The sequence below is a fragment of the Melospiza georgiana genome, chromosome 1 (genome assembly GCF_028018845.1).
Source record: "Melospiza georgiana isolate bMelGeo1 chromosome 1, bMelGeo1.pri, whole genome shotgun sequence".
NCBI lineage: Eukaryota > Metazoa > Chordata > Aves > Passeriformes > Passerellidae > Melospiza > Melospiza georgiana.
Genome location: NC_080430.1, coordinates 17,701,992 through 17,729,229, shown reverse-complemented (window position 1 = coordinate 17,729,229; position 27,238 = coordinate 17,701,992). Strand labels below are relative to the sequence as shown.

Genomic DNA, 27,238 nt, shown 5'->3' with positions numbered 1-27,238 from the left:
TGGGACTAACTACTAATTGCTAGTTCTGCAATGTGATACTGCCTTGTTGTTCCATTGCTCTTCTCATCTGCCGTGATCCATATGCTGTCCTATGTCTTAACTTTGTGCAGACAGCACAGCCATTTTTACTAATTCCTTGTGCAGGGTCTGCACTAACATGAGGTTCCCTGGGGCTGGGCCTTTCAGCAAAACATTGGAAGGAAGAATAATTAAGTTATGCATAGCAGCATTTCTTTCAAAAACAAATGTGCTTTTATTTCAGTGAAACATAAATTCTGTGGTCTAAACTTAATGAAGGATTACTTAATAAATTCTGAAGAGCTGAAAAATCTCACCCTTTTTGGGATTAGGATTTCTCAGATGCAATCATGAAGTATTCATTTGCAGTGGTTTAGCACTTGGCTCTTGTGAAGTAAAAGTGAATAAAATAAACTGAAGTTGGATTAAAAACCTTCCAAAGTCTGAGGTTTTGACTGATCTGAAATTATTATAATGATTTTCATCTATAGTTAACTGGCCTTCTAAGTCATGAAAATAATGAGAATTTTTTTGACCTCAATCAGATTTATTCTAACGCTTCTCACATCATTTTCAGTTTGTTTCCTCTGAGATGTTATGAATCTTGAACTTTGCAGTCAGGTTGATTTTTTTTTCCTTTTACCATAAACTGTTTATTTCTGTGTGATTGAACTACAATTTATACAGGTGATTTTATTGAGCTGTGGTTTATCTTCTGTAATAGGTGAGGCCATGTTGCATAAGAAAGCTGAAATTTAGTTCAGGTAATCTGAAGCTATTTGTAAACTAAACAGAGGAACATACTGAGCCCTGCCTCCTGCAATTTGGTTTCCTATTTCATCAGATTTTTTGTGTATTCAGTGATTAATCTATATTAGATTGGTGATTCAGTGATTAATCAATATTAGAGTGCACTTTATTCTTGAAAGTAATGTATTTGGATCTTCATTTAATTTCTGTGTTAATTGAATGCAAATCTAGTGAAACAGACACTTTCGGTGATCAAGATTTTGGATGATTGTCATTGTACATATTCATCTTTTGAATTAACCATAAATCTGTGGATAGACTGAAATTGAACTTAGGTGTTCACCTCATCACTGATTTTCTTTGATGTATATATTCACCACTATTTGAGGAGAAGCAGGTGTCTTGATCTAAGCAATATGTGCCCAAGGAAGGAATTTCTGCCCTTATAAGAAAAGATGTCCCTGGGACATTAACCATTTTTATTGTGAGGGTTTTTCACCGCAAATACTGTTTTCTCAAATGTCTGTCTTGTAAGTGGTGTAGTGCAACTTAGATTCAGCAATGCCCATATTTCTAAATGCAGAACACCTTCCCTTCATCATGATTTATCTCAACAGATTTTGTTACTCGTATAACAGAAAGGATCAAGGGCCGCATGAATTGAACAATTAAATATTTGGGGATTTCTTGGATGCCTGAAATCTTTTGTACTTGTAATGAGATTGCTTTTTGATTGATGGTCTTTGCTTTTCATGACTTTTTTTTCAAGTAAAAAGTAAATATAATAATTATATTCTGTTTGAGCTCACCTATAACTAGTAATAGAAAAAAAATTGACCTTCATGTAAGTCTTTTTCAAAGGCTTGAAAGGGAAAGGAGAGAACATGAGGATTATATTTATTTGGTTTAGGAGTACTGCACAAAACCTGCAAATGCCAGAAAATTCTGACAATTTATCAGTACAATTTAAGTGGCAGCCCGTAACTGCCACTACCCAATTTTGGAAAATTGGTCTTTGCTGTGAATATTTCTCTACTTGAAATCTTTATTCTGTTAGGAGGCTATGATTCAAATAGGTCAAAAATATTTGTTAGTGTGATCAAAGGTTGAACAGGAGACACAATTTTCTCTTTATTATTTTACAGAGAAATTTTCGAAAGAGATTTAACTTTTTCCCCCTTGAATTTTTTTTCCTGTAGTTAACTGGGAATGATTTGTTTGAATTTTGTACCTCAACCAACAATAATAAAATTAAAGCAAAGCCTTGTTAAGGAATTTGACATTTACGTTTTCATGGGGAGTGATCCTAATCAGCCCTGAATTTATTAGCAAGACAATAAATAACTTATGGCACTACTGTTATAGGGTACTAACTGAGGATTTAGAGGACTCCTTCCAGTTGTTTTCATGCCCATTCTTTGGTCCCCAGTACTCTTCCAGGTGTGAGCAGTATTAGGTTGCCCACCACAATGAAATGTAATTCCACTCTTTTCTGCAGCTCCTGATATCAGTGTCTGGGAGCTGGAAGTCCAACTTCTGTTTCTTAACAGAGGAGCCAAACATCTTGCTACTGCTCAGCCTTGGGGACAGAAAGAAGAATCTGTGCATTCTATTTCTTAAAAGTAAACTTTAATTGCTACAAAATTCCTGAAATTTAGTTTTTCCACACAGCTCTTTCACTTAGAAAGATGAGTGTCTTTGTGTTTGGGAAAAGGTATATGGGATAAGACAGAGGGAAAGGTTCAATGGGTTTTAGTAAAACAGCTCATGGAAATCAAGACAAAAATACAGTCATACTGGAAAAAATGTATTTATTGGGAAGGTGTATTTTAGTAAGAGAAGCAACTGGTAATAAAACATTTCGGACCACGTATTTTCAACTTGACAAAAATCTCTTCTCAATTCTTTAATTTGATAGAAATAAAGAACCCCCTGTACCAGGAATAAAAATAATTTGAACAGGAAGGGTTTTCAGAGAAGTAAGAGACAGATTTGGGAATACAGTCCTGTAAGGTCCCCTCACATCTCCCATTTCCTCATGTGCAGAGTGGGATGGATCTGCCAGACCTGCGCCACCAGTGTCTCCTGGAGCACTGCAGAGCGAGCACATTGCCCTCACATCTACCTTTAGCTGCACTTTGTATTGCTCTTCTTTTGAGACAATTTACATAGTAATTTTTCCAATCACCTCAAATATTTCTCTATATTTCCTTGCTTCTCTGTCGTTCTGTCCTGTATCCATATGTGCTTACACATGGAGTGTAGATACACTTTCCAGTTTAATAAATATGAATGTATTCAAAATTGAAATTAAAGAAGAAATGTATCTGATATTTTTTTTCCTCTAATGGTTTCAGATATGCTTTATTTATCTGAAAGGCAAGCTCACATTCTGGTGAAACCACCTTTGTAAAAGGAAATTTTCTGTAAGTCACAGCCCTCTTTGGTCATTCATTTTATTGCAGAAGTGGCAAAACTGTTTAACAAAAGTGAAAAAAATCAAAATATGCCAACCTTTTCCCCTCACTAGGTTTCCATGGTACCACGCTCACATAATACACAGTGACATGTGGCCCTGGAGGAACCTGCAGTCTTCCTGGACTGACACCAAAAGTCTACAGTTAATTCAGTTCAGTTAATTCAGTATTACACAATGTAACCAATACAGGATGACTTTAATTATATTTTGGCTTTTTTTTTTTTCTCCACTATGAAAATACTCTGACACTCATATCACTGATTTATGTGATGACATTCAGGAATTCAGTGCTAATTAATGCTGTGTATTTCCTGGATTGTATTTCCTGGATTGCCTAGGACCACAGACAGCTGAAATGCAATCTCTTCTGTGCTTGTTTATACATGAATTCAGCTTTTGTTTTGTTATGCTTGATGCAACTTGGGCAGCAACACTTTTTAAAATTTACCTCGTGTAGATAATTATTTAACATTTATTTATGACCCTTTAGCAGTGGCCAAGAGGCATGTATGACTTTCCTTTCTTAATGGGATTTTTCCCAGAAATGGTGTTACTTTCTGAGTTTCAAGGATAAGGAATGACTGTTTATCCCAAAGGCTGCTAATGTGGCCTGTATAGAATGGGTGAGAGCATGAATCAGACCTTCACAAACAGTACTCTTTGCAGACCTAGATAAGTGCATGGTATAGGTAGCTAAGTATGAAAGTTAGAATGAAGCTAGAAACAAAATAAATTGCAGTATTATTTAGGTGTCAGCAATGTGTAACCATTGAGCGAGACAAGGAAATCCAGAAAGGACAGTTCTACTGACAAAAATAAGTAAAGATAGAAATGAAGCCCTGAATGGGAGATGAACACACAGACAAAGTGGCAATAAACACAAGATGAACAGCCAGAGAAAGAAATAAATAAAATCAAAATAAGTGCCAACAAGCAAGACAGATGCAAAACACTCCAAGCAGCTGTTAAAAAAAGAAAAGAAAAAATAAAAAAGAAAAAGAAGACAAGTATTGCATCCAAGTGGAAGAAATTCCCAGTGCATGAAATTTCAGGGCTGTGTCCTTGAATGCCCTAATTTCTGTGAATTCCATTGGAGAATTTTGCTTGTGCAGCCTGTATAGGTGGACAGTGGCTGGTGGAGACTTTGGACGATCATCAATTTCCTTTCTTTCATTAATTTTCTTAAAGGAGGAAGGAGCAAAGGCTTTTTTTCCCCAGGTGTGTGGGCATATTCACTGCTGTGTATGTTTGCAGATGCCCATAAAGTGAAGCATTTGTGATCCTGCCCCCAGTCATGCCTTAGGGACCCATATTTGCAAAGTCTGTACAGTGTAAGATTCAGCTTTTGGTGGAAACACTGTTACTCACAGACTTCTGGAAATACCTGTATATCTAAAAAATATTTTTAGTAAATTAATTTTGAAACTTCATGCTTTAGTTTGGTTCTCTTCTCTTTAGTTAATCCCTGTTTTTAAAGTTTTAGTGCTGGATAATTTTTTCTTCCTGGACTTCTTGGGCTGTAGTGGTCATTATGGAAGAAATAAAAATACTTTAAAATCAACTGTTAAAATAGCTCTTTTTCTTTGCAGTGAAGAAAGCCAACCATTTCAAAAATGTAGTTTGGGAGAATTCTTATACTTCAGTTTATAACCATTTTTTAAAATTTTCTCTACACTTATGTAAAAATAGTTGTACTATTTTGTGTTGGAGGTTTTGAGCTTTTCTTCATCATTGTGGATAGCATTCATCTCTGCTAGTATGTATATTCCATTTGCCAAGGAATCCTGTTTAGAAGAGCAGTCATATCTGTAAACATTAGGTGAAACCCCCTGCTCTCCTTGTACCAAAGACTGAGGTGAAAGTATAGACAAAACCTGGATTCAAGTCCATTTTGAATTCCAGCATTGCTCTGTAAGCCACACTTCTTTTGGGGCAGGAAGCAGAAGCACGTAGATAACATTCACAGACAATGGTCCCTACCAGAGCACAGGTGAGAAAAAATCATGGGATAATTTATTATTATGGAAGAACTGGAAATGCTGAAGTTCTTTGTCCCAGCAGGTTATCTTATGATCATACTGCCCAGAAACAAGCTTGATAAGAAAAGACTGATCAGGATGTGAAAGACTTGTTTAGAAAGGAATGTCTACATGGGAGTTAAATGGATTTTAGATGGTTTATTTAATTTCCATCTTCTCTATAATGGAGCTCATTTCAGTTGCTTTGTTGATCATTCTGGTGTATAGGGGTGCTTCGTACATAATAAGAAAAGAAAACATTTTTTAGTGGTTTGAGTATTTTTCAGTCCCATGAGCTCACTGACCTCTGCCTTGTATGATGTTGGAGCCACTCGTGGAAGGGAGGGCACTGGCATGATAAACAGCATTATCCCACCTCTCAGGATCTGCTTCTCATTGGCCTCTTCCCTTATGTGACTCAAACCCAGCTTCTTGCTAAACTACGGCTGATTTGTCGTGGTCATCCTCTGGTGCTCACAGCCTCTGCACCTGGGCTGAACCTCACACGTATCAGCAGAGCACTCCTGCTCTTGCAGTGCTTGATTCTGAGTCATTAACCCTCAACTTAACTTTTCAGTGTCTCACAAGTGTTGATGTTTTGTCTCTAAGATAAGGCGCGGTTGCACTGTACGTAAATCATCAAACTTATTGGAATACACTTAAGTATTAGGAAAAATAATTGATTTTTTTAAATTTTAAGATTAAGAAAACCATGTTGGTTTTCTTAACCAACAAGTGGTGAGGAAATGGCATAGTATTTTACAATCCTGACAAGTTAATGAATCAACGTCTCTGTGCAAAAATTTCAGGAAAAGTAGATACACTTGCAGTCTAAGAGCACACTCTATATTCAGTAAAATTGTAGATTATTCATACTTATTATGGAAGCTAAGTCATTAAACGAGCAAAAATTTTCTAGGGACTTACTGAAATTTAAACAATGCAGAACAAATTCTACAATTAAATTCATGTCTCCAATTCCCATGATCTCTGAATCTTGACACTTGAGAACAAATTTAGCAATTTCAAATCATATCCAGGTGCAATACAACATCCAGGTAGTGTCTGTTGAATAGTATTTAACATAGGAAAAAGATATTTTAAATTTAACTTTGTAAAACACAACCATTGTAATGGGTGTATGATTTAAAGAGTGTGGAGCATGCAAGCATGGCAGACAGCTTAATAAACATTACTGTGGAAGTGTTACAAAAGTGAAGGTACCTTTATGAAAATGACACACGGAGAGAATTTTCTAATGTTTTGTCTTTTGTTGGTTTTTGTCTTCTAGAGTATCAGGGCTTCAGGGCTGGTGCTGCTGGAAACCATTCTTTTTGGATCACTTCTTCTGTACTTCCCAGTAAGTCAAAATATAACTTAAAAAAAAATTATACCCTTGCCAATGTTTTAAAACACTGTATGAATGAGTCTGATAAAAATATAAATGTAAAAACTATTTATTAATTATTAGTTGAATCTGACTACAGAATGTGCTGTGCTCTTAAAATATTCTTAAAAACACTCAAATGTTTTACTGTATTTGTAATTATTCTTCATTTTCAATTTGGTAAAAATTGCCAGTGGTTTAATTGGAAATTTTTGGGTGTTCTGGGTTAAGATGAGATTTTACTTTGAAAGACAATACCTCTCTGATCTATGGTATGGGGGGAAAAAGCAAGGTATATAAAAGGAAGACACTGATTATACCAAATATTTCCCTGGAATGTAGTATAAATGAGATTAATTATTTCAGTGCATTACTGGCATGTATTTCAATGTTTCTGAAGATATGTGGCATCTTCAACACCCTGTCTTGGGAAAGTAGATGGCATTTCCCTGTAAGTGGAAAAAAAAGTAATTTCATAAACATACCACTATTACAGCGTCCTGAGTGGGTTGCTGCTGGTGAGAGAGAGACGGCGAATCTTGTTTCTAGATCAGAAGGCTGGATTTATTGATATATGATATATAATACATTATAACTATACTAAATAGAATAAAGAGAGAGGTTTGCAGAGCTGCTAGGCCAGGCTAAGAATAGCAAGAAAGAAATCTATAACAAAATTGTGTCCAAGGACTCTGTCCCCTAGCTTGCACTTTGTGATTGGCCTTTAATTATAAACAAGAAGCATGAGCCAATCAAGGTGCATCCCATTACATTCCCCAGCAGCTGATAACAATTGTTTACATTATCTTCTGAGGCCTCTGCCCTCCAGAAGACACAGAAATCTGAAAGAAAGGATTTCTGTGAAGAAATGTCTGCGACATACCACAAAACTCATATAAATACGTGTCCATTCTCTTTTCAAAAGTCCCAGGAAAGCTGAGCTTGTAATTGCCACATAAACCCAAAATAATGACTAGATAAAGCAAGACATTAAAGTGTATATTGAAGAAATTTGGTAGAAAGCATGCAGGTTGGGAGACAATCAAAGATGGAGTTCTGGACTATTTTAAAATATGTTTATGTTCTCTGTCCCTCAGTAGTCAGAATTTTATGTGCTTTTACAGACTGTCATGTAGTTACTGAAAGATGAGCTGGATAACAAAAGTCTCCAGTAGCTGTAGAACAAGTAGGAAATAAACTGCAGTAGAATGTGTGAAGAATACTATAAATAAACACAAACCCTAGTGGAATTTTTATACATTCTTTCTTGAATCATTTTCAAGTTCTAAAGAAAAGGTGTGTGCATTTTCTAGGATAGTTTTATGTATTTTTTCATCCTTCACTTTGCAGAAGTCAGGGAAATTAAAGGTTTTGGTTTTTTCATGTTGGACAAAAGTTTTTTGCAACTTGCAATAAATACATCTCCCATGGGTTTTCAGAGCTTCTTTCATATTGCTTTTCAGTGAACAGAACAGAAGGCCCATGCACTGCTTCCTCAGCTGGTGCTGTGGAGCATTGGCAGAAATTCATGGCATAGAGCATTATGCAAGGGGTTTCCTTTCATGGCTGTCTCCTCTTTGCTTTCTCAGAGAGCCCTGGGCCAGGCTGGCCTCCCCAGGCAGGTGCTCAGTTAGAACCAGTCAGTGACTGTACAGCCCCAGCTCCAAAGTGTGAGGAGCCTCATCATAGCCCATCAGAATCGTGTCTGCAGTCTGCTCACCTGTCACCCATCCTTCAGTTCATTTCCCAGTTCTTGTCTTGATCCTCCATTTGTTGTGATTCATGAAGGACAAGCATCCTTTGCTGACTGGCTTCTTCAGGTGCTCAGCACCTGGAACACTGGGATATTGCTGTGGAAAAAGTCTTCTCTCAGCAGGTGACTTGAAGGACCATGGTGTTGGATGCAAGAGCTGGTGACCATCCACAACCTTTAAATGCAGAGGGAGAAGAAAGGAAGTGATCCTGGGAGGGAGCAGTTCAAGAACCCAAGCATCCCCTCAGCTCTTCACTGACTTTTAAGCCTCTTTTTCTTTTTCACTGACATTAGGATATTTAATATACAATGAGTGCAAAAGGAGAGTTTGACATATTACTTGGAAAAAAATTTTTGCTGGAAATTGCTGAGTAGCCCATCCCAGATGGGATGTAGATACTTGACCAGAGTTTATCTTTCTCTGCAGATCTCAAGCTCCTACTGTATAAAACTGACCACTGAGAACACATCCTATTAGAAATTAATAGGTAGAGTATAAGACTTGGCTTCTCTCTTCTAGCAGTTTTATGTTCCCACGCTCTTTGCTGGGGCACTCTTCTTTCTTATACAGGGAATTACTAATCAGGCTGTTACTCCTACAGACTCGAGGAAAAGAAAGAGAGCAATTTTATCATTTCTATTTTGAGGGTTTTAGGGGAGGGATGTAGCAAATGTGATAGTGGGAGGTCCTTTGCATTTTCAGACAGAGAAATTAATCCTGATTTCACCAACCAGAAAAATATGGTTTTGTAAAATCAAAGAAGATTGGAAAGTTCAGCTTTCCAATATCTCTGTCCCTCAATTAACTGCAAGGAATTTTTCATCAATTTCTGATGCAGGGCAAGACAGTGAAACAGTAGATGTGTGAAAGCTATAAGGCATAGTCTTTTTAAGAAAGAAAAGCTGCAAGGTGTGAACTATGAGGGGTGGGTCCTTGGAATTTGAACTGTTGATGTTTTGCTCTACATGGACAGAATCTAAATGTGCTCACCTGCTTATTGTCTGGGAAAGGAGCACAAAGCAGAGAAGAATGACACAAGAAAGAAAACCCAAGCTTTGAAAGAGTCTTGTTTTCACCAGCTGACATTCACACACATTCATTCATAGCAGGATGTAGAGCATATATTATCAATATACATGTTGGTCATAAGTCATGGACGTGCAAAGCAGATTTTATTTTTACTGGGTTATATTTATTTACCCCTTCATGTTATTTGGTGTTTTTATTTGCTTCCAAGAAGAATGGGGAATATTCTGTGACTTAGAGATGTGGTTAAAGACATAGTAATATGTGCCCAGAGGTCATTGTTTCAGCTATTTGATTTGGTCCTTATTTTATGCTAGAGGAGTACAATAGAACTCTAAGACTAGTTAATATAGATCTCACATCTTATACACCCAAACTAGGCTGTGTTTTCCACGGATAGTAGGAAATGTGACCTAATGTATGGAATGGAGTTCATAAGCACCAGTAGGGTGTTGTCTTCTAACATAAGGCTGTTTTCCTTTGGTATCACCTCTTCTTCTATTGTGATTTGGAATGTAAAATTAAAAAGCTTTGCTTTCACAGTCAACCAAGTGTGGAATTACACAGCTTGGCTTAGTGCATGTAACAATGTAAAGATACTTAGGGGTGGCATTTCAGTTCCAAATAACTGAAATCTCTATTCATTTGAGGATTCAGTGCAAAATTACACTCTTGTTTAAAAAACAAAATCCACTTAGATTTTCTCTGCTCTGCTTGAAGTCTTTGGCATCTTTGTTCTCCACTCTTCTACACTTCCCTAATTCTTTCTTTCTAGATCTGTTTACTCAGTCTGGCTCGGATTGTTTTGAGAGCCTTCAGCATACAAATTTCACTGGGTCTAGAAGGGGTTTATTCCATCTCTGACTTTCCCTACCCTCCAATTAAATGAAAACCAAAACTTACTTTGTTACATTGCTGAATTTCTTTCACTAATTGTTGTTGTTTTCATGCCTACATGCAGTAATCTATTCATAGTGTAACATCATTAATTGAAAAATAATATCACCAGTCAGCTGCTTTTGGTGAGAGAAACAGCTGTTACAATGCCCTTCTAACCAAATGGGAAGTGCAAATGATGGCCTCCACCTAAATTTATTATTCAAGTTCTGCTATACTCATAACAACACTGATCTTTCCTGAATTATAAGCAGGCAGATGAGCTTTGTCTATTGCAAATGCATGGATTTTACTCAGAAGTTTCTGGGCAGCTCACATTTCTGAAGCTCTCATTTCTTATATTTTCTGCAATCTCATAGTAACATCTCTAATTTCCCTTAACTTAGTCTTTCCAATTATCAATGGATCTCCTCCAAATGAACACTAGACATTCTAATTGATTTTGTTTATATTTCTTTTTTCTTAGATTTTGAACAGAAAGCCAAAACCCAACCATCTTATGGATGAGTCCCTTAATTTCTGTACTTGGCATCTGAGGGGAGGAATCCCATTACTTTCCTTGTCCAGAAACACTATTTTGAAACCTTTAGACCTTTCTTGACTCCCTGTCTTGCTAATGCTTGGAACACACATTTCAAAGTTTCACACAAGTTTAAAAACTCTTTGGTTGCTACAAAGACCTTCAAGTAAAGTGAGGAGTAGCACGATGTTGTAAGAGAGTAGCCTGTTAATTGCATTGTAAGGATGAGATCTCAGGTGATTTTAGACATCTGTGATGGACACAAGTTGAAAAATAGGAGATTCTGTTAAGATATCAAGAAACTTTTTAAACTGCTTGAATTGTCAATTACCAAAACTCTTTGTCAGAGTTTATGAAATTTGCAGATGTCCGAACTTGACTGGGCCCAGGTCTGAGCAACGTGGCCTAGTTTTGGGCAGGGGCTGGACAAGATGACCTGCAAAGTCCCCTTGCAAATGAAATTCTGTGAGTCTGTGTTTCTGATGTGTGCATCCATAGCTGAGACAGCCACCCTCTGCTCACCAAATCCTGGAGAGGAACTGGGCCTTTTATGACTTGTTTTAGACTTGGGACTTGAGGATGAGGTGCATCATGGCCAACACTTCAGGGACTATAAATGAGGTACTTGCCTCAAATAGTGATGAATTCCACCGTAGGCAGCTCAGATTATCTGCTATATTAAATAGTTCCCATACTGCTCATCTACATTGACTGAAACTCCAAAATACATACAATGGATTGCATGATATAATGATATAAAAGAATTTCTACAGTCAGTGATTAAAGTTAAGTGAGTATGATGATGCAAAGGCCAAGGGAATAATTTCTTCCCCATCTCGTCTCAATAATTTCTTCTCTTCCTCTGTTGATATAGTAGATAAGAAGTACTAGATTTAAATTCTAGCAAGTGAAAGTTTTTAGACAGAGGCTGAATCTTGTAACAGTGATGTCAGCTAGCTGATAAGATGGACTGGCTTTGGAGGCTGCAGAGTATCTCTTTAAACACAGTTTTTTCTTTCACTCTTCCCTTCCTTTGGCTAAAAAAAAATAAATCCAAATTCATTACAGCTTTCGTCTATTTTTCCAAGCTGCAAATTATAAAAAGGCAATATTTTTATCAGTTTAGGGAAATGGAGCTGTGGATTGGGGGGCATTGACTTCCTAATGCTCATGAAATAGTTGAGTAGTGAATCCTGGAGAAAACTTTGTGCTCAGACATCTTGTTGCATGTGTTAGGAGTTAAGATCTGTTTCTAGGGTTGTCTTACTCCCTCTTTCACACTCAAGCTAAAATCACCTACCTTTTTGTGTTATGAGAAATAATAGACATTGGGGAGTCATGGAGCTTAGATATGGATATGCTTTTTTTCCCCCTCAAACGATCTGTATGTGCATTAGCATGGAAGAAATGAGCTGTGAAGTTTGGGAGCATAAGACTATCATAGGTCCATTAGTGATAACAGTCCTGAGCAGAACAAGGTCACTGAAAAGCTCTGGTTTTGACATTAATGAATGTGAAAATAGAACACTGTGAAATACTCTTATGCATTTGTCCCTCAAATAAGGGATGTGTTAGAAAAGCACAGTCACTGTTTATTCCATACATATTGATGTGCTCTGAGGCCAACTGAAAAATTTGCTTTTTCCTACACATTTAGCACTGCAAGTCTGCTCTGATATCCCAGATGTTTCAGGCTAATTCTTTGTCAGGATATAACCACATTGCCTTTAGTCACAAAAGAGTGTTTAAGGTTTTTAGAATGAACACTCATCATTGTTCAGGTGAAGAACAGACCTGTCTTTGGTGTTCATGTCACTGAAGTCCAAGAACACGGTGTAAATATCTGCTCTAAAATAATCACAGCAGATTTCCACAGTACCCTAGGAAGATTTTTTAAAATTTTATTTGGATCACAGTGGATTAGATATCCAGCAAATGCAAAAGTCAGGTTTTAAATACCATGGTGCAAAGATTTTATATGTACATTGTATGCTTGGCATAGAGGTGAGGGAACCAGGCAGTAGTTAGTCTCTCTTGGTTGATGTCCTGGTCAGATGAACATACTTTTTGGAGTTAACATGCAAGCAGTAAACCAGTACCTTTTTTTGAGAGCCAGCTTGCTTTAAATGCAAAAACCAGAAGTCAGCTGGTGTAGCCTCTGCATTACAGGCTACAAAATACAGAAACCTCATAGGTACTGGAAACACTTGTGTTCTTGCCCTGAACCATGCTAAGAAAAATGTTTATGACTGCTTTGACTGATAAGAAGCAAGCACTGAATATTTTCTGCTTTTTGAATACGTTTATTTAAAATGTCAGAAAAATAAGAATCATAGGATATTTCTTCATGGTTCTGTTGTCACTAATCTACATAGCTATCCTAAAAAATTTTGGCAGGGAGGTAACTAGAGGCTGCTGTATATGTGATTATCCACATTAAGAACTGTGATTAGGCAGAGCTATATGTCTTCTGATTTTAGTTACATATTGGCATCTCTGTGTATATGACAAAAGTTTAAAGTAGTGGAAACTCAGCTGAACTATGCTAGAGCATAGTAGAGCTTTGACATGTTAAATTCTAAGAGATTATACAGGTGGAATTTGGTGAGGAGTGTTTGTGTATGTTCTCTGTGTTTGGGTGTGTCTGTGTGCTGTGTTCCCAGGTTACCTTGAGTTGGGAGGGACCTCAAGAGGCCTCTACTCCAACTTCTGCACAAAGGACAGTCAGCTGTAGGACTTCATACAAGACAAGGTTACTGAGGCTTTATTTTTATAGGTCTTAAAAACCTGCAGGGATGGAGACTACCCAATCAGGCGGTGTGCAGGCATGCAGTAAAGTCCCATGGTTGTAGTTTTTTTGGATAGTGATAAAATGTGGGATGTTGCTGGACCATGTCATGGGACTTGTACATGGCAGGCTGAAGATAGGTCAGTGAAGGTACAGGTACTGATTTTACTATTCTTTCACATCTTGCTCATCCTTGTGGCATTACTTGTGATACAGTGACAAAACACAATCTTCCCCTTCTGTGGATTTGAAGGTGCAGTAGGTATTGTAGGAGGGCATTGCTGGGTTTGTTACTCTGAAAGCTTTTTTTGAGAAGTTCAAAGGGCACATTTTTCAGAGTCTGAGTTCACTGAATAGCCAAGTGTGTGTGTGAAGGGGTTGAGAGTAGGAGAGAAAAGGACAGCAGCCAGTGACCTTAGCCAACTGCTGCGTTGGGTTTTCGTTGACCCTTTTATTTTAAATTAATATCTTGCACTGCCAGCTTGTAGGCACTTATGTGGTACAGTCTTGCCAGCCCTTCATTCAGAGAAATTAATCTTGTAGGGAGGGGAGCAGAGCAAGATCTTGTCATCTTTCCTCTTTACTCATAATTCCACTGAAGTAACTTGCATAAGTAAACTTATACATACAAGAATCTGTAGATAAAACTCTATATTAATACACTCTTTTCAAACCAGAAACCAGTACCACTCTTTTCAAACCAGTAAAACCAGACTGCAGTCCTGAAAAACAGTGCACAATTTTTAGTCAGGGGATGTAAAATTTTTTTGATACAGCTTGAGTAGTAACGAATGTGTAAGTTAAAAATGTGCTACATTTGAAAAATGAAAGTGTGGGTAACTCTTTTCTGATCATAAAAAGCTTTGAAACACAAAAATTATCAGAGGGTAAAATGTGGGCACATTCAAATGGAGGAAAATAGTGCTGGGACATATTCATTGTATGTTCCTTACTAAAGCCTGGAACCATGTTCTAATAATCCGTCCTCCTCTCCAGAGCTGAACCTTTGGTGCTTGGCAAGCGCTCGAGCAGGAGAACACAGCAGAGCCACTTCCATGCCAAAGAAATTCTGAGGAACACCTGATTGAAAAAGTTTAATCAGCGAGAGTCTTCATTTGGCCCATTGTTTCTGTTGAATTGGAGTTAGAGAAGAGGAAGAAAGTCTTTTATATAACACTTTTATGTTTAGTCTTTTATATATCTATTACATAATTCCTGTTGGGTCTCAGGGCATATAAACTAGAAAGGAATGACTTTCTCAGCCGAACATTTTGATGATCTCATTGATCACTTGGCAAGTGAACTGAGTCAATAGCAAGATGCTTAGAATATGTTTGAATTTTTCTCTAGTGACTTAAATTTATGAAAAAATTGACACATGAAAAAAAGACACTCTCATGTATTAGTTCAAAATCTGTGAAAGAACTTTTACAAGAAAGATATTGAAAGACACAATATTACATTTTTGTAAATTATAAAACCAAAGAGGCAAGTGGTTTTGATAGTATAGATGAGCCATGATTGAGCTGTGCCAGAAAGGAAAATATTCAAAATATTAGTCACCACATACATACTTTCAGTAGGGCATAGCCCTTGCATCAGTGGTTTTCCTTCTGTCATTAGTTTAGCACCTGTGAGACTGCATGTTGGTGGGAGATAATTGTCAGTCATTCTTTTTCATTTATCCAAGTGTCTTTCATGAAAGTTGGGGACATGTTCCCTTTTTCCTACAAAATGCCTTTTCTCTTTGTTTACTCATGCTTTCATACCCAAGACCCAAGGAGCAACACCTATGGTCAAGTGAAAGGCCTCTAGGTTGTCTTTAATCTTGCTGAACTTGCTAGATTCAGCTATTGCCTGCATTGTGGTTCTTGTGATCTGCATCACAAGAATCTGAAGCAAAATGAAAGCAGAAGCAATTAATGCTTGAGCAAGACTTGATAAGCTTAGATAAGCTGGTACTACCATGCTGTTTCTGGTATGAAATTAGGTGCACTTGTAAACCAATGCTGTCAGGGGGAAACTGGCAATATTATAACTCACCATGCCTTGGAAAATGAGGTTGAAATAAGACATTGACCAGTATAATATGTACAGGTGAGTAACAAAACATTATATCCTGCCTATTATCTTCCTTGTCACTTCACAGACTACTCTGCATCAACACAGACCAAAAGGAAAAGACAGAGTTTCCATCTCAAAGCCTGTTCCCTGTGAATAATACATATTCAGGATAATACAGGAACTGAATTATGGGGTTTTTTCTCCTTTGGTTTTTCTCCTCAGTCTCTCTTCTTTTATGTATGAATGCATTAGGTATTTCCTAAACATCTACTCAGATTTTAAGTGTTTCACCATGAAGGGTGATTAATGGTTAATGATTAGGAGAGATAAGAAATTCAATACTCAATGGAGAAAGAGAAGAGTTGAAGTTTTTGGAAGAGATCCTTAAGGAGATTTTCTCCATCAGCGATGAGGCAGCCCATAGTCATTCTACAAGCTGAGAACTGAGAAGATTCAGGCAATGGTGTCTTTATGGTTTATAATATCAACTGCTAGAAGTTGAGAGTTTGCAGTTTGCAGGCAAAAGTATATGAGAACTAGTGAAATCTTTGCACTGGAAAAATTTTACAGAATTATAATACTGATAGTACAAAGTTTTTATTACTGTGCATATGGCTGAATCATTAAAAGCAATGTAAAGAGAAAAGGAAAACAATGATAGTGAGAAAATAGAATAGAGAACTTTCCCCCGAGAATTAAAATACAGCAAAAAGTCAAGTATAGGAACTGGAAAATTAATCCAAAATTGAGCAACCAAACAGTATAGAAATGAAAACAAGACACAAATGGCATCTTGTACCTTAATACAGTCAGGACTCTTATTGTCACGACTACGTGTTATAGAAGATATTTATAAAACCACAGATTGTACATTCAGTGCTTGTTCTTTGCTTGCCTACAGTTATTTCTCACTACTCCTTGCAAGCTTTCTTCTCCTCTCCTAAAACACCACTTACATAATTGTGGAATATAAATCTTTTATTCTTTCCTTTTGCTTCCTCTGTATTGATGTGCGCTTTCTCATCTCATATTTAAATTATGAACCCTTTGGTACAGGGATGTTTGGCATTGCTGCACTGTGCACAGCAGGGTCCTGATCAATGAGTAAGAATCACATTACAAATGACTGTTACTAATAATAACAGTGAAAGTATTTAAAAATAATTTTTGAAGGGTGTGAGCAAGGACACAGTTAATGGTGAATTTCTCATATCTTCAGAGGACTGGTAGCATACAACTGTTTTTATACTTCTAGAGAGTATAGGTACTTTATGAGAATTATCTGAGAATATTTGAGTTATGCTTGAAAAGATAAAAATACTGATAGAAAAAAGCCTAATACTGGTTCCATGTGAAAGTGCTCTGCTAATTTATAATTTCTGCTAATTACTTACCCCTTGGAAAGTAATGATTACTGGGTTGCCTGTCAGGTTTGCTCTTATATATTGCAGACAGTAGAGGGTCCTTGCTGTATATGTCCTGTGTGAGATTAACTCAAGGCTGGTGAGAAAGGCAGTGAGGCAAAAACCAGGCAAAAGGAAATCTAAGCATTTCCTTGGAATACTGGAAACTTATCAATGTAACAGTAATTTGTTAAAGTAATCTGAAGGGGTCAAATGCATTGGGAAATGCTAACCATAGTCATAGCATACACACACATAAATTCTGACATATTTTGAGTGTGTTGCACTGGTGCACATGGGCAGATCCACCACAAAGGCTGAGTGTGCTCCTTGGGTGTGCTGCAATCTTGGTGCTTTGTGGTGGCATACAGATGTGTTAGGAATTTCTGTCAGGAGAGCATTCCCTATGCTGCTGCCATGGCTGGCTGCCATTCCAGCAGCAGTGCTTCATCTCTGACAGTGTTTGCCCACCGAGAGGTTGTTACAAAGAGGTTTGGGTCTACTTTGTGGTGTGTACAAAATTTGGATAAGAAATAATTTTTCATAGAGGCATCTTAATAGTTCTTTATTTAACTTTTTTTTTTCTATTAAATTTATATTGTTACAGTTTTCCGGTATGATCCAAACATTTTTGATCATTTTTACTGAAAGAAATACTTAAACCTGTTACATGTGTATCACACAGGGACACTATACAAAGTATAGTATCTATATGCTGGTACTTATGCAGACTGTGATGAAGTTACTACAAGAAATATAAAAAAGATAAGATAAAAAAAGATAAGAAATATATTGAACTATTAGTGAGTGTCCAAAGGAGGGCAATGAGGATGGTGAAGGGTCTTGAAGGGAAGCCATATGAGGAGTGACTGAGGTAATTTGGTTTGTTCAGCCTGGAAAAGAGGAGGCTGAGGGGAGACCTTACTGCAGCTACAACTTCCTTGTGAGCAGAAGAGGAGGGGCAGGCACTGATCTCTTCACTCTTGTGACCAGTGGCAGGACCCGAGGGAATGGCCTGAAGTTGTGTCAGGTTTAGGTTGGATGTTGAAAAAGGTTCTTCCCCCAGAGAGTGGTTGAGCACTGGAGCAGCTCCCCAGGGCATGGTCACAGCAGCAGCCTGGCAGAGTTCCAGAGGCATTTGGACAATGCTCTCAGGCACAGGGTGTGATTTTGGGGCTGTCCTCAGGAGCTGGACTCAGTGATCCTTGTGGATCCCTTCCAAATCAGCAGATTCTGTGGTTCTGTGATTCTATGACTTTTAGGAAAAAAGGTAAAGGAGGTTATGTTGGCATAAAGAAGTCCTTTCCACACTTCATTCAAGCATTGTATTTTTTTTGAACTTTGATCTTCCTTTTAAATTTTGTAATTTTCTAGAGGAAATAATTTGTTCTGAGTAAGCGCAGTTTTAAAAACATGGATCTATGATTTAACCTCCAGATCTCTTCTTCTATGTCAATCCAAGTGTATAAATTGTCACATTAGTCAGAGTAAAAAGACTGTATATATTCCAGCAGTATGTTGTTGAATGTATAAATCTTGCTTAATTTGTTAACAACCTAATCCCCAGCACATACTGGAATGCTATATACAGAACAAGTATTCTTAATGTCCAACTCTCTCTCTCTTAAATTCTTAATCTGGCATCACCACATGCTGAACACTTGAAATGTGGGATTTTTAAAAAATTTGACAGGGCTTGCTGGCCCCTAGAGTCAGCTCATCCTTTTTTCTTCCTTTATTGGTGGCATTGCCTTGACATCTGCAGAGAACTGATCTATAAAATCTGAGTGGTGGGTTATTTAGTCAGCTATTTATATCCGCATTTATTAAACTTGTATCTACTTTCCAAGCCTTAAGGCATTTTTACATCTTTGAAATCATAATCAAAATAAGTTACTGCCATAGTGGCAGGCACTCTGTGTTCAAGTAATCACCAATTGTTGCTACAAGAAGGCAAAATGCTGTCATAACAAGTATTTTAAAACCCTAAGGAACATTTTTATTAACCATTAATTCAATGTAAGGCTCTGTTAGAATCACAAGCTCAGTTGTTTGAAGACCCAGGAATTTTGAAAGACAGCTGAATCAGAAACATACTCTAAATGCTTAGCATATAAGACTTAAGCAAGATTAATAAGTTAATTATTGGCAACAATAAGATACCTGCCAATTTCAGATAAAGAAAGAATACATAAAACCCAAGAATACATAAAAAATTAAAATTTTCTATTTTAGCTGCTCTTCATGTAACTTTTCTGGAACCAAAACACATTCCAAGTTACTAGATTTGCAGGATAAGAAATTTGATCTATCTTGAGCCCGAGCTGAGATGTTTTTATATGGGCTGTAATTACTGCTGTTGGTTGTGGGATTAACAAATTATAAGGAGCACCTCTTTTCTCAGGCAGAATATTTTGTCTGTTTAGGAAAAGGGACATCAGTGCTCACTACATTTGAAAAGGAAACCCATAGTATATTGTATTTTTCACAAGTGTTTGTGAACTGGGCTAACCTGTTAACATCAAAAGCCTTTCGTATCAAATGATGTAGTTGTGAAATTTCTGGTTTGACTCTCCAGTGTGCATAGCAGGCACCAGATGTGATCAAGAACTTGCAAATGTGAAATTGTTAACTAATTATATTTGATACCATAATTAGTATGTGTTACTCTTAATAGTTATAATAATAATAATGGATCAAATTAAACAAAGAAGTTGACAAAATGAATTCTTGAGACAACAGTAAAGGACAGAAAAATTCTCAGTTACTTTCAACAAATGCAAGACATTTGGGACCTTGATCTAACTTCAAGTAATATTTAGTCTTAAATCATTGAGAAATAAGTTAGAGAACAGAAAGAAGTTGAAAAAAGTTGAAAGCATTCAATGTGAAAGAGAGAAAACTATATTGAGCACAGAGAAGTCCCTGTTGCTAAACACTGAGTGCTCTATTGGTCTAGAGAGCACAGCAGACATTCTTGGGATTTTGAGTTGAGTTATCTAAGCAAGCTCAAAGAAATGTTCTTTTCTTACCCTCCATGTATATCTTTCATAAAGTAGATGACATTTTGTAGCATGATACACTGAATCTGCTAGGTTTATTTCCTCAGACTGTTTAAAGTAATGCATTTTTCTCAGACATGTCACAAGCAATCCTGTCACAGTCTGCCTGAATGGATTTGTTTTAAATCATAAATACTTGTGTTATATATAGCAAATGTTCAAGAACCTTGAAGAAAAAGAAGGTCACGGCCTTCTGAGTACTCACAGCTCCACAACTAAATATGAGTCTTGAAATATTTGTTTTGGGCAGTTTCACATATGGGGTCTCACCACTTGGTTGGTTTATCTGATTGCTATCTCTCTATCTTAGCAGCCTGACTTCTCTTTTAAAAAATTGCTGTGTTTCTCCCTGGCCCCCTGGAGTCCAGTTATTTTTGGTTTCTCTTTGCTATCTCATTCTTAGTTCTGGTGACAACTGTTAATTTTGCTCTTAAATATTTTGCCCTTCTGCTTTTATGCTCTTTTTATTGTACAGTTGTTTATTCAACACCGCAAGCGTCTTGGTGGGGAGGGTGAAAAAGGAAGTTCATATAAATAAATAATTTCAGTTAAATGCAGAGGTCTGCCTAGCAACAAAATGCAGTGGAATATGTCTCTCCTGCTAGAAGGTGGGTCTTTTCTTTGATAAATCAGTGAAATGTTTGGAGGACTCCCCCTGTGCTCAGGAAAGAGTGGAACATTTGAAGAAAGCCTCCTTCTGCTGTTTTGTTATCTGTTAATGAATGCATTTTGTGGACCGTGCAAGTGAGCTGTGCCAGGAATGTAAATAAAGAATCTTATTTGGCTAGGCTGCTATTTCTAATGACTTATTTTTGCAGCTGCAGCAACAGGAGGGAACCAGCAGGTTGATTATAGGTATTTTTTTGTTGGTGTCTCTCAAAGGAAGAGACCAAAGATGCTTGAATAGTTTAGCCATTAGTAGGGAACATGTTTCCTCATACACCTTCAATTTTAATTATGGCAAGTCTTTTAAGCACTCAACTTGCCATTGGGTAAGAGTTGCAATAACAGATTGCAGTGCTCATTTTTGGTGCCCTGAGGTCAAGTGAGGTACTCTTTACCTGAGAGGGCTGTGTGCTCAGTCAGGGGCACAGACAGCAGCACGCCTGCTCTGCTTGCTTAGGAATGTCCTGGAGAGAGAAGGATTTGTGCTCATCATCTCCCTAGTTTTTCTGCATGGGAAAACCTCTTCCTTCACCAGGGCTGCAGACTTGAACTCTTTCCTCAAGTACACCATGCAATCTTCACTTTCGGTGGTAAAACCCCCAGCCTATGGACAGCATTTTTATTCAATATTCCACTTGTTAATGCTTTCCTTCTGGATGTGCCACTTGGGCCTTGTTCCCCTCTCTAGCTCAGAAGACACAAACTTGTACGACCTTGAAGAAAGTTTTACTGATTTGTCTCTAGGATGCCATAGCATGGGAGCTATTCAGCCTCTTGTGCTGATGTTGTTCCATTTCACATTGCTCCATTAAGCAGCAGTAAATGGATGTAAGCACAAGTGTTAATCCAACTGCAGAGCAGTAGGGAAGGTGTTGTACCCATTGGTTAGATTATGTATTGGTTAAAATGGGGTGACCTGCCTTTGTAACTGCTTCAGGGAATGGTTAAGTTATTTTTAGGTGTGAGCAGAAAGTGGCATATGGGCATCAACTGTTGTCACTGAGAAAACATAGCTTGAATTTGGTTGTTCTCCAGGTTAAATCATTCACTGTCAAGAGCTTTCCTCAGAAACCTGCTAATTGTTGCACTGCAGACAGGTGTGTTGTTTTGTCTCATCCCACTGAATTTTCAAAACAGTAAAAAAATTGCTCCTCTGATGTTTTTTTCCTTATTCAAAATTAATTTCTTTATAGTTAATGTACGTGTTTGAAATAAATGGCAGTTACAATCACATTAAACTAACCCTAAGTTACAGAGGCAGCATAATGCAGCAAAACAAACTAGAAATCCTAGGGTTGTGCTGAGTGTCTGAGCTCAAATTTTTAGGTACTGAAAAGATTTGATACCATGTGAGGAAAATTAATCAAGTTTTTAATGATAACTGGAAAAGACATTAAATATCAAAGATATACTTGTCTAATGCAACCTTATATCTTAAATGTTTTTGTGGTATTTCTTTCTTTTTGAAAAAGAAATTGCCCATGTCAAACAATTAAGAATTTGTCAATAAGTGCATCTGGTAATGCAGTTTTCTGGAAAACCTGAATGTATGCAAAGGCTAGAAAATGCAATATGAAAATGCAATATTTGGAAATGTTCCTGTTATTCCTAAGGGATTTTACTGGTGCCAATTGTTCAGGTCATGAGCAGCCATACATATCGTGGAGGTGTCATGAAGCTTTGTTTCCAAGAGGAGGAGAGTTTACTACCCTTAGTTTCTCCCAGTTAATAATTTCACATTGTGCACCCTTATTCCTCTCTTTCCTGCATCATTGTACTTCAGACTTCTGATCAGCTGTGCAGTGACCTCCACAGACTCCTTAAAGTTTTTTGAGTCTACACTCAACTTCCTGAAAGTCTGCTTCAAGATTCATGTCTCCTACTTTCCCCTTCCATGCAGTGTTTCCAAGGGGAGATTTCTGTTCTGAGTTGTTCTGTTTAGTTGGTTGCCACCTACACGTGTTGAAGCTTTTGAAGACTGCTCTTTCAGAGTCGAGTATGTTGTTCCCAAACTCTTAAAGAAATATTCTTCTGAGGTCTGTAATGAATAGTTCTTCTCAAGCTCCTCTCAGTCCATCCAGCTGTGGTGCTGATACATTGCTTGAGATTGTTCCATGGCAGCTTGTATGCCTAATCTTGAGATCGGTGATTTCCATTTTAGGACTTTTTAATTTTTCTTCTGTAATGGAAATGTCACCTGTCCATTAAGAACATAGCCCTCAATGTACTAATGTCTCTATTACTTTCTATACCATCTTATTTCTGTGTTTCTGCATTTTTCAAGAGTTGCCTTAAAGTCCATGAGTATAATTTTTGTTCTAGGTCCATTTCATTCCAAATCAGTTCAATGTTCTAAAGTTCTTTTCTTCGTTTGAGACACCCAGCTTAAAATAGCAATAAATATTAAATTAAGTTAAATAGTTCTGAAGGTTTTTCCAGCTTGTTCTCTTCTCTTCTCTTCTCTAGTATATCAGAGTTGATGGATGGGCTTTACATGGTCTGACAGGTTACTGGGTGCTGCCTGCACTTGAGAAAGAGGAAGTGCTGAGAAGTCTGAGTAAAACTTTGGAGTGGTTATTTGCAGTGCAGGGATTTTTAAAAATTATTATTATTACTTTGTTTAAAATAAATTTTAACTCTGAACATCACATTTAACCATAGGCTGCCTTTAGCCTGTGGAGGGAAGTAGGCACCTCAGGAGGACAGCACTCAGGTGCATGTAGAAGGATGATGTGGTTTGGCCTCTGCCTACAGTGCTCCCCATTGAACACAGAGGGAGCTTGGGCTGTCTGGGAATTTAGTGATTCACTTGTATTTCCTGGCTCAGGTGTAGAACATCTGCCCCAGATTCCTAGTCCCAATAGAAATAGCTGGATTATAATATCAAAACACCCTCTTTGAATGTGGTGAGGAGAGTGAATCCAGAGAGTAAGACTTTCTCACATGCTGTGTGAAGGAGTATTTTATGGCTCATGGAAATGCCCTGTGAATTGTTCTGCAATAAAGTGTATTTCAGGGCTGCTTAGGATTGCAGGAGACTGATACTGATCTGTGTTGCTTTTCATAAAGCAGAAAACATTGGCACAGATACACTTAAATTATGCTACTTTGGAATCCATGCACTTTAAATCAGTGTGCATGAAAAGTAACTAACTTTTGAAAGGGAATAATGATTTTACACGCAAAAAAGAAATCACAACAAATGCACCAAATCTATTTCTGTATTTAAGTGTATCTGTATTCAAATATTAATACAAGCATGTGATTAATTTTATGATGTTTTCAAAAATCACCTGGGTGGCAGATGTGACTGAAAAAAAATGACAGAAGAACCTGATAGTCTTGAATATAGAAATTTATTTTGCTAAATTTGTTTTAATTTATCAGTTATAATAATTTTTCAATATCTTCTCAACATTGTATAAATACTTTTCGTGCATAGATTTCTATTAAACATTTTTTTCTCTTTTGACTAGACAAAAATGTATGAACACTCTGGCCCTCTTAACCAAGCAAACTGTCCAAACAATTTTTTTGGAAGGTAAAAATGTTCATATCCATGTGATTTAAGAACTATGAGTATGTCTTCCTACTGGGAAGAAAAATAGTGTTTCATTCCTATTTCCATAGTTTCTACTGTGGAGTGCATTTTGAGTTTGCAGATGTGGCTGGCTTCTTCTGGACTTCATTAATTACCCATAATGAATTAATTATGTTAATAACATAATTTGCTTGATATGATTAGTGTAGATTGAAGATTAATGTAGATCATGCCAGCAGAGTATGTCACTCATTTTTGCAATTCATCCAATTACCGGTAGCTTCAGTTTACCTAAAGCAGATTTATCAGACAGACATCCAGCCTTCGTTAGGGAACATTAGGAGCTGGAGTGTTCCCAGCACTTCTTCTGGAGGCTGGTCACGCTGTGGTCTCTGCCTTGTGCCCACTGCTGTTGTTGCTTCAGGTGCACAAGCTGAAAATGAAAAGTCAATAGTTCCAGCAGAGATGTCTGCAGTAAACTAATCAGCACCGGCTGGATTGAGATGTCCGGCTGGTATTTTAGTGGAGAGAGCTTTTCTAAATTGCTTGTTGTCAAAATAAATACCAACAAAAATTATCCTGAGGAGGATAGCAGACAGTTCTGTCCTGCTCTTTGCTCTGGTTTAGCAGGATATTTCAAAGTCCTGATCTGTCCCCATTACCTTTTCCAAATAACCATCTCAATAGTTGATGTCAATAAAATTCCTACCTTGACTCATGAACCTGCCAAGATGTAGTTCAGGGAGAGCATGTGCAGCAAGGAAGGAGGTATTTCTGAAGAACCTAAACCATCAGACAGCTTTTTTCCCCCAAACTTTGTGTTAAATACTTCTCTGGCTTTGTTAGATTAAGACAAGGAGATGAGTATTTTTGGAACTCTAAATACTGCACGTTTTCTTTTCCCCAGGTTGGAGTCACTTTTTGGAAACACTCAACATCCCTCCCCCCCACCTTACACTGTATATTTGTAGGGATTTCATCTATAGTGTAACAACATATAAAAGTCTTCGTGAGTCTGTTTTATGACCTGTGTCTTGCTTTAAGTATACTTGACAAATTGCTCTGAATAATTTAATCTATTATGTCTTGATTTAGCTGCAGCTCTTGCAAGATTTATTTTAATATAGACTAGTTTACCATTATGTTTTTAAAGGATTCCTTTTTCCTAAAATCACAGATGTGGTCTTAAAATTAATTGTTAGATTTTACTTTATTTTAATAATATATTGAAAATACATATCCTTAAAAATATTATTAAAATGTGTCAATGTTTTGACAAATGAATGGGCTGAAGAGATGTCAGGGTTTTTTCATTAGATATGGTTCAGTTTGGTAAAATGTTTCTCTTTCTGCCTCTTTGGTTGTTTTAAGAAAAGAGGACCATAATGCACCCAGTAAGTAAGTTTAGGGGATTTTTTTTTTCATATATGAAGTAGGACGTTCAGTTGACTTGTGATTTACCCAAGTGGTGTGTCACATGGAAGAAAATGTATCTGAACAAATGAAAGAAGCAATTGGATTATAAAAGTTAACTGGCAGAAGAAGCAAGTATTTTAGAAGATATTTTCACTTTGCAGCTTCCTTTGAATTTCCACTTTTAAATTTTGCGTCAGCGTGAACAATTTTTGGTGTGCTTATACATTGCTGAGATAAAGCATCCTGATGAAATTATTTCTATTAATTTTGAATTATGTGTTTTGAATGTAATACAAACTATGAAAATAGAAGCTTTGAATGATTAAGGAGCTCAGCTTCTCCTCTGTATTTCACTTGTGCTTCTCTTCTCAGCCTTAGTGTGCGTGAGCCTGGAACCCTGAATGCCCCATCTGCTCATCTCTGATTTTAGTTGCTGCTGGCAGATCATGTTTAATAATCTTCACTTAAAACCTGGCCAGTTGCTTGATCAGGAAACCCACATTTTCATGTATCTTTCAGTATTTAACTGGAAAGTAATTGAAGACCTTTTCATATAAGTTTAAAAAACATCAAATGAAAGAGTGCAGAGCATCAGTGCTCTTAGCATACAGTGCTCTTAGCACTCTTTCAGAAGACAGATATTTTTAAAATATTTGGGTAGTTGCTTTTCAGTGAAGTCAACAGCTCTGAATCTCTTACTAGCCCCTAAGTATCTTTAAAGTCAGATCAATTACTCTGCATTAATTTTGTACTCTCAGGCTGTGGCTGGTGACCTACATGGGTCAGGAAAAGCATTTTGCTCTGTACGCAATTAGCTTGGTAGATTCTGGTAGGCTTTAAATTTTCAAACACAACAGTTATTGTTGCTTTTGAAGGATCTTGTTTAATCTTCTTTAAACACATTTGAAACTTTCTGAGGCAGTGTCTTGATTTCAGTGGGAACTCCAGACATCCATCTAAGTCCACATCTGGCCAGTTCAAGTGTCTGAATTGCTGAGATGAGCCAACTCTCAAGTCCTCAGTCCTGACTTCTGAGGCTGTTCAGGCACGTTTTAGGGTAACTGTATTAAAGACTGTGAGGCTGTCAGGAGGGAGCAAACACATGTGTGAGGGATAGACATCTGCCAAAGACACAGAAATAGCTGGCACATCAAAGCAGATGGGTAAGAAGGTCACTTGGGCCAACCAAGCTCATTAGTTTTTGGACTCCCTGAAAAGCATTTATTTGCTTCTTTTGCTTTATGGTACTGGTGAGTTAGAAGTACATTTGAGTGAGAACAGGGAAAGCATGGTGTGAAATGCGGACTTTATTTTCTCTTCTGCCTTATATGGGACATGATTAAAATGAATAGATTTCTTTTCAGCCTGGATTTTTCAGTATTAGGTAATTTGTTCATTGTGCTACACTTAGGCATGGTCTCAGTGGAACTTCTGAGCCTCAGGCCTTAT

General features: G+C 37.3%; 1 protein-coding gene across 1 annotated transcript in view; it reads left to right on the top strand.

Moving 5' to 3' along the window:
• The window catches only part of GPR158 (G protein-coupled receptor 158), a 186,363-nt gene that overhangs the window by 97,730 nt on the left and 61,395 nt on the right, over positions 1-27,238 (top strand). The window contains exon 5 of the mRNA XM_058025870.1: positions 6,557-6,625. Coding sequence (XP_057881853.1) covers positions 6,557-6,625 — 69 coding nt within the window. The remainder of the gene's footprint in view (positions 1-6,556; positions 6,626-27,238) is intronic.